At 43.1% G+C, this 11,893-nt stretch overlaps 1 protein-coding gene across 5 annotated transcripts in view; it reads left to right on the top strand.

The window, feature by feature from the left end:
* Positions 1-569: 569 nt before the first annotated feature.
* CCAR1 (cell division cycle and apoptosis regulator 1) overlaps positions 570-11,893 on the top strand; it is a 31,569-nt gene continuing 20,245 nt past the window's right edge. For 2 of the 5 annotated variants that reach the window (XM_056351890.1, XM_056351886.1), the window contains exons 1-7: positions 570-697; positions 1,552-1,670; positions 8,505-8,677; positions 9,273-9,317; positions 9,986-10,018; positions 11,002-11,195; positions 11,726-11,840. In XM_056351890.1, coding sequence (XP_056207865.1) covers positions 1,598-1,670; positions 8,505-8,677; positions 9,273-9,317; positions 9,986-10,018; positions 11,002-11,195; positions 11,726-11,840 — 633 coding nt within the window. In that variant the 5' untranslated portion in view covers positions 570-697; positions 1,552-1,597. The remainder of the gene's footprint in view (positions 698-1,551; positions 1,671-8,504; positions 8,678-9,272; positions 9,318-9,985; positions 10,019-11,001; positions 11,196-11,725; positions 11,841-11,893) is intronic. The other 3 variants (XM_056351887.1, XM_056351889.1, XM_056351891.1) reach the window with 3 other exon arrangements.

Genomic DNA, 11,893 nt, shown 5'->3' with positions numbered 1-11,893 from the left:
GAACTACTGAACTACTTACTGCAATGATTCCTGGCTGCAATTTCTGTTTCAAAGCATCTTAAGTGCTTTGATGAGTCCCTCTGGCGAGTCTGCTCTCCCTTCACCTCAGATGATCCTGTTACTCCCCCCACATAACAGCCTGAACGCTTGTGCGCATAATGTCAGCTCTCAGGGGCTCACGCGTGGCTCTGCTTCGGGCCGAGGGCTGCCTATTTCCTACGGCAGCAGAGCACCCATTAGGTACCCTGAGAAGTGTCTCCGCAGCCGCCTAGACAGATGCCACCCGGCAGTCGCTTGTAGGGCGGGGGGAAGGCCGAGCGGCGCGCCTACGGCGGCCAGAGGGGACCAAAGGGGGACCCCGCCGCGGCCACAACAGCTAGGCCCCGCTGCAAGATGGCGGCCCGACCGCCCCGCCCTGCGTCCGCCTGTCTCGGCCAAGATGGCGCCGGGGCCCCTCCCCTCGCCTAACGGCCTCTCCGCACGCGGCAGGCCGGGCGCGCGCCCAACTGCCAGCCGGCCCCGCCCCGCGCCTGCGCGCTCGGGCCGGCCGGCGCCGTGCGGTGGCGGCGCGGGACGTAAGCAGTGTGCGCCGCGGCCTGCCGCCCTGCGCGGGGGTGGGCGCGCCTGCGCACTGGGGGCGCGCTCGGTGCGGGAGGCTCCGAGGGGCTGGCGATGGCTCCGGCGAGGCGCCGCTCAGGTACCGGCGGCGGCAGCACAAGGCTCCCGGGCGGGGCGCGGAGGGCCCGGCCGCTTCCCCGGGGCAGGTCCCGGTGGCGCTTGGGGTGGGGGGGGAGCGCGGCGGACGCGGGCCCGCGCTCAGGCCCGCATTGTTGGCCGGGGGCGGCGGGAAGAGGAGGAGGAGGAGGAGGGGCGGGCGACGGCGGCGGCCTCGGCGCGGCGGGGGGTGGGGAGGCGCCTGCTTCCCGCCCGCCCGTGCCGCCGCCGGGCCGGCCTGCCCCGGGCCTCGCTGCCGTGCCGTGCCCCAGCTGCTGGGCGGCGCGGCCCGGTTAGCGGCGGGTATCTCGGATTGTGCGCGCAAAGAAAAAAAACCCAACAACTAATTAAAAAAGGGGGGTGTGTGTGCAGGGCCGGCGGTGCTGGGGGTCAGAGCGGTGTCCAGGAGCGGTGGCTGCGGAGCGGGCGGCGGGCGGGGGCTGAGCCGGGGCCGGCGGCGTGCGGGGCCCCAAGCAGCAGCGCTCGCCAGCGGCGGCGTGGCCGCGGCCTCGGGAAGGAGCAACAATGAAAGGCAAAAGCTCTTCGTCCCGCAGAGCCGCCTTCCCCTTAGCCTGCCTTGGGACCTGGAAGAAATTCCGGAGTTCGATCAGCGCGACCCCATTGTTAGGAAGGGGGGGGGAGCTGGTGCCTTTAGGAAAACACATTAACTTGTCCTGCAACTTTCTGTGTTTCCCGCTTGGGATGCGTGTTGCCCACCAGGTTTAGCAGCGTAAAGATAATCCTTCAATACTTACTTTTTTTTTTTTTTTTTAACCCAGAATTAAAATAGTTAATGGTATATCTTTCAAAGATTGTAGCTGCGCTTTATTTTAATAGATTGCAGTTATAGAAGATAGACACCCAGGAGATTTTGCCTTTCGCCATGGCTCAGTTTGGAGGACAGAAGAATCCCCCTTGGGCTACTCAGTTTACAGCCACTGCAGTATCTCAGCCAGGTCAGTTTACATATCACTTGATGTTTGAACCCTGACATCTAGTAGATTTGGAGATTCCATAGTTGGGTATGTAGTTAAGAGTGGCACCATACTAACTTACTTAAATTCTGTTTAAATGGTTTAAATTAGGAGTTTTTCACACAACAGAGACATTAAACATCATTGCCTAATACTAGCTGTTGGGTTGTGGGGTTTGTGTTTTGTTTTACTTGGTTTTGTTGGGGTTTTTTTTAGGGGCAATAAGTAAAACCCCAGGTGAATTTTTATTGATTCTCTTGGTCAGTAAACAACATATCAAGTTACTCCTATCCAAAGATGTGCAAATCAAATTACCTTTTATCAAATTGTGTTGCTCTAGATTAAATAATAACAGCACTAGTAAGGCATTACAGATTTTTTAAATGCTGCCCGAGTTTCTTTCCCAGGGCAGCCTGAATCAATGTTTACAAAGTATTTTGTCCGTATTAATATATTGGACATACTTCACATAATGCACAGGTCTCTGGAATTTGTTGCTTGGGTGGAGAGGGGGTATATATGTATTTTTTTAATGCCAAGTTAGAACTCAAGGATCCCTATAACCAAAGCCCTCATAATGATAGAGGGTTTCCTTTGATTTAGATAAGAAGCCTTTAATTTCAGGCTTGTGTATTTGAAAACCTAGCTGGCTAGATTTTCATGTTCCACATTGGTTTATAGCATAAAAGATTTGAGCCAAGAATGTGAAGCTTCCTGCACGGTGAATCTTGGTGCTTGCATTTCGGGTTCTGGGATGCCTTTTTTCTCTCCTTGAATACAAAGTGTTTCCTAAATATTCTAGTTTCATTGTCTGATGTGAAAAGGCTTCAATAAAGCTGTGGTACTTTGAGAATTCAGGATGTCAGAAGGTGAGCACAGGCAGTAACCTTGTTGAAGAAATGTCTTTCCAAAGAGTTGTATGTTTTTTGCAGTTGTCCTTCGCATCTTGTTCTAGTTTGTTTTGAAGTTGAATGTCATACTGCCTTTGTCAGTGCTTTTATGTCTGGGAGTTTAGCAAAAGTTAGGAATGTCTGCCATTCTTCGGAGGTGCGTGTCTGAGGCAGGGAAGAGAACAGATCTTTCTTCTGACTCAGTTTTCTTTCCCAAAATTACTCCTCCATCTCCAGTTTTTCCTTTGGGTGCTGGTCCAATCTGAGTGTATCTTCAGGGAACTGCCACACCACCTGCCATGTGTTTCACAGTACTCTGTCGCGGTGTGCCTTTTCCTTTTCCTCCATGCCCATTCAGTCCCACTTTCTAGCTGAACTGTTGCTGTACCTAACCAGCTGCCTGCAAGCGGTTTTTCACCATTTCCCTGAACAGCTCACACTTCCCTTATCTAAATGGCACTACTCTCCTTTTGTAAGAAACTGTTTAACAGCTGGAAAGGGTCGGTATTGGGAACATGGAAGAGGCAAACTTTGCTTTTGGTTCTTGTGTCTGACTGGGTGATACCGAGTGATCAAAGGATGGCAGCATCTGGGCGGGACTAGTCTTGATACGTTGGTTGATGTGATAGCTAATGCATCAAAAATGCTGGTGGAAGACTTGAGGGTCAGCTCCATGTTGTTTCAGAGGGAAGGCTGCAGAAAACCTGTGGAAGGGGAGGAGCTGGCAGCCATCTTAGACCTTGCTGAGCTGGGACCAGAAGGGGGCCCTGGAGAAGAGGGGAATGGAGCAAGGGACTAGAAGCACACACCAGCTTACCCATTTTCTTATTCCTAGGACTGCTTGTGGTCAGCCCGCTTCTGGGCCTCCTTAAATGAAGTGCAAAATTTAATTGGGATAGGGCTGGTCAGCATCAGTTGCTGTGATAGATTTTTCACCTGCTCATTGAGGACAGGATCTCCAGGGATTTTTAGCTCTTCATCTAATTCAGGAACACCTGACTCAAACGTGAGAGCCCTTAAAGACAACATTTGGTTGCACTTTTGCCGCCTTCCTGTGCTAGTTCCACCTTCTTTCGCGTTCCTAGCAGCCCTGTTCACACTGTAATATCTTCTCTCCAGTATCACTTGAAGGCATTTAGGCTCTTGTATCCTGTGCAGCTCTTTTCCTGTTGCTACTGCAGTACACAGTGACTGTGTCCTTTATTCCCTCCCTGTCTGTACTACTAAATCCCGTCCCTGGGATTCTACTGCCCAGCCCCTGTTTTAGTATCCATGTATATACTTGTTCCTCTGCTTTTTTTATTGACAGTACTGATTTATGATTTATAAGATATACACTTCTTGCAAAGTATGCAGTTTGCAGCATGCTGGCACTGCTGAGAGCTGAAGAACAGCGCTTACTGTTGGACTACAGCTAAGTAGTCACCTTTCATGCACCTTTCAACACACAGCTATGACTGTCCAGCTAGGTTGCTTGCCTGATGGAGAGATGCTGTCAGTGCTCAGGCATGCTGACTAGCATATGCTACTGACCTGCAGCTGTGCTCAAGAAGTTGTGCAGATTGGCTTACCCTTGTGAATCTCAGTGTTCATAAACTGATTTTACATTTACCAAATTTTTATATATTTTCAGATTAGCCAAAGGTGTTACGTGTATTTATGCATGCCAGCTGTTTTTATCTGTGTCATATTCCTTCTGCGAAGCATTGAGTTGCTTGAGTATTGGGGAAAGAGACCTTGATTTTTATAACACAAGCAACATGATATAAACTTTTTCATAAGCTGTTGTCAGAAGTGGTGAGTGATGGTGTTATGAACCAGTTTGATAATTGCAAAAAAGATAATTTCAGAGTTGGGAGTTTTGGTGGTGTGTTGGGTTTTTTTTGTATTGCTGACTTGCATGCTGTCCTGGTGAAGAGGTAACTATGAGTTAAGGCCCTTAATTGTTAAGGAGTGACGCTCTAAGGTAGTTGTAGAGTGACATGCCATGTAATGAAGAGTTCCTGGGATCCCTTTGGAATAGCTTAGTAATTACTGTCTGTGCCTGTGGTATTAGAAGATAGATGGGCAATTCCAGGTGCCAGCAAAGATGTACATGTGAAGAGAGACTCCTGCTTGTAACACAGGGAAATTGTTTCTTTATTCCTTGTCTGTGGTTTTGTGCATCATATGGCCAAAACCAGAATAAAGTCCCTGCTATGCTGTTAAAATGTTGTTAAAGCATAAATTAAATCATGCCTACTACAGAAAATTAAAGTTTAAAAAATTAAAAATTACAACATTCCTGGATAGCACAGATTGCTTTTTGCCAGTACTTCTTAGACTTTTAACTTACATAATGATGTGCAAATTCCTGAAACACCTGCAAAGGAAAATTCTCTAATATTCCCTTAGCTATTATTTTTTGACATGTCTTTGCTGTATTTGTGTGACAGTGCTTGGCATACACTGTTTTCAGGGTTATTATTTCTGGTTGCACAGTGAAGCCTGTTTTCATAGACCTGTAGTCAAGGGGAAGTCCTAGCTATGCTGCGTTCTGGCTGATCGGTGTCATCTTTGCTACAGCAAAACTTCATTGCATTAGAGCGAAGAGCAGTGCACCAACTGATGAGAGCAAAAGTGCCAGAAGCTCAGTATCTGTTATTGCTGGCGTCCCCTATGAGGTGACTAAAGAAAAGTGTAACAATGGGATGAGCATGCAGCGGAACTCAGAGCCTCTAAGAAATATTAGCTGGTGCACAATTTGCTGGCTTGCTATAAACGGATGTCCTCTGATAAATATACCGAGCCTAGTTTCTGTTGTGTACTGGTAACAAGGAATTTTCTCTGGAGTAGATTGTACGGCGTTTGCGTTGCAAGTGTGTTAAGCTTGAAGAAACTTAAAAGAATAAGGACTCAAACTCACAATTTGTGACAACCGTGAAAAGTATCCAAAGCCCTGGATAGGGTACTGTTTTACTGTAATCCTAATACATCTACATCATTTACCAAAGAGACATACGTAGCTACATACTTTGTTTCCCTGTCTTAAAAGGTCTCTGGAATTTAGAAGCAGCAAGAGGGACTACTAATTACCATCTTTGCATTTGTTACAGCAGAGATTTGTTACCTAAAAAGATACTTGAGCTTCAGCCCAGAACTCCCAGTTTCTATCCAAGCCCTGTCGGATGGTTGTGCCATGCAGTGTTTGGTGCGAATGGAGGTTTTTCAGTCTGCGTTTGAAGGAAGACATCTCCATGGCTGTACTTACTGAGATAATTAGAAATCCTAAGAAGCTGTTGTTTGTTGCTGCAGATGCCTGTTGTCAGTTGTAATAATATGGCAGTCAGATGTCCATTCTGACACTCAGTCTGTGATGCGTTCTCTGTCTCTTTATTTTTTTGTGTTTCTTTCCCTCTTTTTCCCTTTTTTTTTTGTTTTGTTTTAAACTAATGCAAACACAGTTGCCTCTTTTTTAATTGGAGCCTGTTCGACTGAGTACATAGATGAAAGGTAGTCAAATTAAACTCCTGGAATACTTCAGGGCAAATTGGTAGGAACAAGATACAGCTTTGAAAAACTTGTTGCTACAGGTGTTATCCTTTGAGGGGATCTCAGCAGTGTTTTGTCTTTGCCCTTTGTTAGTAAGTTGATCTGTAGTTATAGATGACATGATACCCGATTTAATACTAAATACTCCTAATGTGACAGTAGAGGTGGCAAAAAAATACTTTTTTTTCTTAATGGACAAATTGAGATAAGAGTCTTAGGGTGGGCCGAGAGTTGTTTTAGATAATTATGGGTTTTGCTGGAGGGGAAGTTGTCATAATGGAAACTGAAGAGTGGTGTAACCCCAAGATCTGGTTTTGGGAGCAAGCATGTTAATTTTTTTGTGAGTATCCTTGGTACAAAAAGTAGGACAGAACTTGTGAAACTTGCTTGATGACGCTTCCCAGCTCCGTTCCTGTGTGTTAGAACATCAGAATAGAACTTTAGACTGACTGACAATAGCTAGTGTAGCCAAACGGATTCAAAGGGAATAGCATGAAGTGAATTTCTGCAGTGAGCAGAAATTCCTATTAGCATGTGGAAGTAAGAGGAGGATTAATGCATTGGTGGTTTGCCTTGAGTGAGCCAGCAAATGCAGCCACGAAAAATGGAAGTTGTCCCAGGATGCAACAGCAAAGCACTTTCATTAGATTTAAAGGTCTGTTTCAGGTGTGTTATGTGAGGCTCCGGGTGAAAATGTCCTTCTGGATCATCAAAAATGCACATTCAGTTGGAGCTGATGTGATAAGCAGGAGGCAAGAGGATCAAGGGAATGGAGGGTCTGTCATGGGAGAAGCCTCAGATTTGGCTTGCTTGTCTTCTAAAGAAACCTGAATGTTGGCCTTTTCTAGAGAAAACAGTCATGTAATACTGGAAATAATATAATCTTGCTGTACTATAGAATGCTTGATTTCACTGTTAAAATAGTATTATTTCCTGGAATGCTTCTGTGACAATATTTAGTACAGGTCATAGTGATGGTGATTGTCACGGTTGCTTATATATTTCTTCCATGTTTCATTCCAAAATTTTAAGACGGTCAGTGCCATCAACTTGTTGTCTGAATATCATACTCTGCTGGAAAGAACAGCATGGTAGAGAGGATTACTGTACTGAGGATCTGTTGAGTTGGTTACAGCGTTTTTGGGTATTCTGTGGTGATGGTCACCGGCTACAAGCAATCTCTCACTGCATTTCTGGGTCAGGAATGAAAGCTTCATTTTGGGTCAGTAAGAATACTGTGGAGCACAAACTCTGCAGGAAGAGTGTACAGTAAATCTGGTTTTCATTTCATTGTGTCTTTAATGGCTTTGGAAGAGAAAGGAACTCTGTTGTTCAACTTGAATGTTCTTCAGTTCTGAAGGTGGCTGGCTGACCTGTTTTTGCTGGCAATATGTTTCCCTGCTGAGTCTCTCTTTGGTTTTATTTAAACATGTGGACTAGACTGATAGCTTGATGAAGTGATATTTAATCATGCAGCTGCAGATAACTTTTTTAAAAACTTCTGCCAAAGAGGGAGCAGGTTTCCAGATAGGTTTGCAGCTCTTCAGTCAGATTCGCGTTGTGCAAGGCTATTTGTCCCTGAAGGTTCCATCAGTAAGGCTTAAGCATACCTTGTTCAGAAGTATCACATGCATGCAAAATGTAGCGTGTGGATAGCAGGTCTTCATGATTTGCTTAATCTTTGGCAGTGAATTAAAAGCTGATGTGACAATAACATAAACTAACGTTTCCTTCCAGTTTGAGTCTGGGCAGCACAAAGCCTTCCTAGTAGGAACTGGAGAGAGCTTGACTTTGTCCTTTTATACGTGGGGATCAATTAAACTCCCTGTTATAAGGCTATTCCTTCTCTACCAGCCCCCACATCTATACAATCGAGCTCACCCTGGGACAAAGACAGCACTGAGTGAAGCGAAGCCTTGTGCATTTTCAGAGGACATGTTTCGTAGCTGCTATTACAGTAAAGATTTCTCTTGCCCTCAGACAGAATGAAATGTATTAAGACAGAACGAAATGTATTAATTGATTTACAAAATAGAGAACAGTCTTCATCCAGCTCATCCAAAATCTGAAATATGTTCAAGAAAGAATACAGTGTGTGTGTGTTGGGGGTGGGTGCAGATGGAGCTGACAACTGCTAGAGCTGTAAAATCACAAGCAGCTTAAGAGAAGGAAATCAAGCTGTCTCTGTGCCTCTGCTGTATTGTACTATTCGTAAATGAATTTGGAAGAGGAGCTAGTGAGGTGTGATCCTTTATCTTGAATTTTGGAATTGGATTTATCTACTTCATGAGCTTGACTTGGGAGTGAAGCACCACAGTACTGCGTCTAGTATAACACTCGGAAACCTCAGCTGCTTAAAGTTGCTCAGTGCTTACGCTGTGTGTTCTCTTTTCAGCTGCTCTTGGTGTACAGCAGCCATCGCTGCTTGGAGCCTCTCCTACAATATACACCCAGCAGACGGCATTGGCAGCGGCAGGCCTAACTACACAAACACCAACGAACTATCAGCTAACTCAGACAGCTGCTTTACAGCAGCAAGCTGCAGCTGCAGCAGCTGCGTTACAGCAGGTAAAGAAAAAGGAGCGTTTGCTGTTGACTATTAACTTTAACAATATGAAACAGTGGCTTTGTAAAGCTAAAGTATCCAGAAGAAAAGCAGGGTGGAAAGTGGTGAACATTTCAGTATAAACCTGTTAAAAAAAACAGTGGGATTTTAGGTCTGCAGCTATCAATAGTTGTGTTAACCTGTGAAGGTGGGAATTTTGCCTATGGAGGTGCTGACCTTTAGCTATGGAAAGCCTTTTTGGAAAAGGAGTTTTGCTGCACCTAAACTGAGAATCTAAAGTTCCCAGCATTTTCTATCACTCTATGTATCCTTAATAGCATTTTGCATGATTCTATACTGTGCCCTAGATACTGTATGAGTGTCAGGCTTAAGAAAAATTGCTGATTTTAGCTAGAAGTGTGTCACAGTCCACTCTAAAGGCTAAGAATAATTGTTATGAAAGTAAAATATGGTGATACTATTAGTTATGTTTTGCATTAGAATTGTTAAATGTGAATAGTTTCTATCTAAAACTTGCTTAGCAGAAAACTTGTATTTGGTATTATTGGGGTAATAATACTTCCTGTTTATGAGATATTTTGCTCTTATCTGTTTCAGCAATATTCACAACCTCAGCAGACTCTCTATAGTGTACAGCAACAGGTTTGTCTGATTCTTACTGTGTACATCACAAATAACTTTAAAAATAATGTTGGTTGTGTGTCTTGTAGGATTTGTTTCTCAATTCATCCTCATATGGGAGGTTAAAGGACCTAGGTATATTTTTTTGTAGTGAAAGAGAGCTTGAAGTTCATAAACTTGGAGAGATGTAATCAGAATGGAAACCTACCTACCTTCATGCAAAAAGGAAATTTAAAAATACGTACTATTCCATGTGTACACGATTCCTGCTAAACTCTGCTCTAAACAGGGCCGTGTATTTTAACTGCTGGAAAGATGCTGTCCAAAAAAATTCCCTCAAGTTTTTTTTTATGGTCTTTGAATTTAACAGGATTTTGAAAAAGAATAAAAGGACATGGAAATTACAGGCCTAAGCTTCTCCAGCTGCCAAAATTTTTTTTGGTATTGGTATTAATTTTCAGTTACAAAACCCTCAGCATTTCTGCTTACTGAATAAATCTGGATTATACAATCTTAAAATTGACCACATGAGTGCAATTTTATGCATATGCAAACTACTGAAATGACCAAACCCCAAAGGACTATTAACTGACTCAGATTAAGCAAAAACTCTTACTTGTAAAGAGGAGGTAAAATTGTACAATTTCCTTAAGCATATAAAATTAATTTATAACTTTATTTATTTTAAGTTGCAGCAACCTCAGCAGACCCTTTTAACTCAGGTTAGTTTGGTTTTATTGTTTGGTCTTCATTCCCAAACACAGATAATATAAGAGTGCAAATTTGTGACGTCTTGGGTAGTTTAATCTGTAAAATGAACTAATATGAATGGACAATTTATTGCTAGAGGTTTATTTTATCCAGATGTTAAAATATGCATAGCCTTGGTTTAAAAATTAATAGCAACCACTTTTCCTTAATTTTGAAGGGAATGTGTGTTGATTACATAATAATTTTTTTTCGTTTGAACTTCAAGTGTTCAGTTGTTTGCAGTAACAACCTGGGAAAATCCTTCTCGCCTTTGAGAAGGAATTTAACTTTGTGTTAATAGTATGCAGTATGTCTGTAGAGAGGTTTAAAAAGAACCTTGCTGAACTTGACAGGTTTAAAACATGCAACCATTTAATACACTATAAATTGCTCTAGTTCCATTTTCACTTAACCTTTTAAACATGTTTTAAAATACAAAGGTAAAAATAGGTTACTTAGTTTCTTTATCTTACTATGTTCTGCTTTTGTAAGAAGGCAAGCACATAAATTGTTGAGTTAGGGAAGGTTGAGTTAGGAAAGTTAGCCTTAACCTTTACTGACTTCTAACTACAGTTGGGATATAAATGGAGAAAAATCTCTTTAAGCGTGTATTCCTAGCAAAATTAGGGCTTTTGTCCTCTTCAGGCCCGCTGTACGGGTTACCTGCGAGCAATAACACAGTCATCTTTTTTGTGTTTTTTCTAGACATTGTGCATATTTTGAGGAAGTTGACTTTTTTAAAAGAAAAGGATAAACAAAGCCAGTCTTCATTCAAAGTAGAAAAAAAGCCATCTAAAAAATCCAAACCAAAAAACCTTCCATGTTCTGAAAATCCCTGTTCAGAATTGCTTTAGAGATATTTTAAACTCCCGTCTACATGGGTAAAGGATCTGTTCCTTGTTGTAGGTATTTCAGCTGGTTATAAGATTTATAGTTTGCTTTATTTTGCTTACAGCCAGCTGTTGCACTACCTACCAGTCTTAGCCTGTCTACTCCTCAGCCGGCAGCCCAGATAACTGTTTCTTATCCAGCCCCCCGGTCAAGTCAACAGCAAACCCAACCACAAAAGCAGCGTGTCTTCACTGGGGTAGTTACTAAACTACATGATACATTTGGTTTTGTGGATGAAGATGTCTTTTTTCAGCTTAGGTAAGATGTAAATACCTGCCTGCAGATGTATTCTGTGATACCCTCACTAAATAAAAGTTTTAGATTACTGTGTTTTAATTCTGTGACTCCATTGATAGTGCCTGCAGTTACTATGTTGTTTCCTGTCAACACTGGAATTCACATAGTCAAGTTAAGTTAATAAACACTAGATCTGCATTCCTTTATGTGAGCTTTTGAATTTTCTTAATGCAAAGCCCAAGCCTGGGAGACTGAGAAGATTATTAAGCTCCTTCTAATAGGAAATAGCAGAATTTGTGGGTGATTAAATGTGTTCTAACTTGCTGTCTGCTTGTCCTGACTCAGTACTGTTCAGGGAGCTTCTGCTTTTGGGCCAAAGACTGTGCCTACTCCATGCTGAAGCAGATAGTACTTTAACTGATTTGGGGTGTAGATGCTCTTTTTACAAGCTTTTTTAATGAACTTTGTTTTCTCCCAGCTTTATATGTAACTTGCAAATATAAAACTAGTTAAATAAGACTCTCACAATACTTTTTTTGTATTGTTTGCAGTGCTGTTAAAGGAAAGACACCTCAGGTGGGTGACAGAGTTTTGGTAGAAGCTACTTACAATCCTAATATGCCATTCAAATGGAATGCACAGAGGATCCAGACACTTCCAAATCAGGTATATGGGGTTACCCAGTCTAACTGGCACTGACTGCTTCTGGGTTTAAGCTC

Source organism: Falco biarmicus, chromosome 9 (genome assembly GCF_023638135.1).
Source record: "Falco biarmicus isolate bFalBia1 chromosome 9, bFalBia1.pri, whole genome shotgun sequence".
Classification (NCBI taxonomy): Eukaryota; Metazoa; Chordata; class Aves; order Falconiformes; family Falconidae; genus Falco; species Falco biarmicus.
Note: the sequence above shows the minus strand (reverse complement) of the source record. Positions and strands in the feature narration are given on the sequence as shown.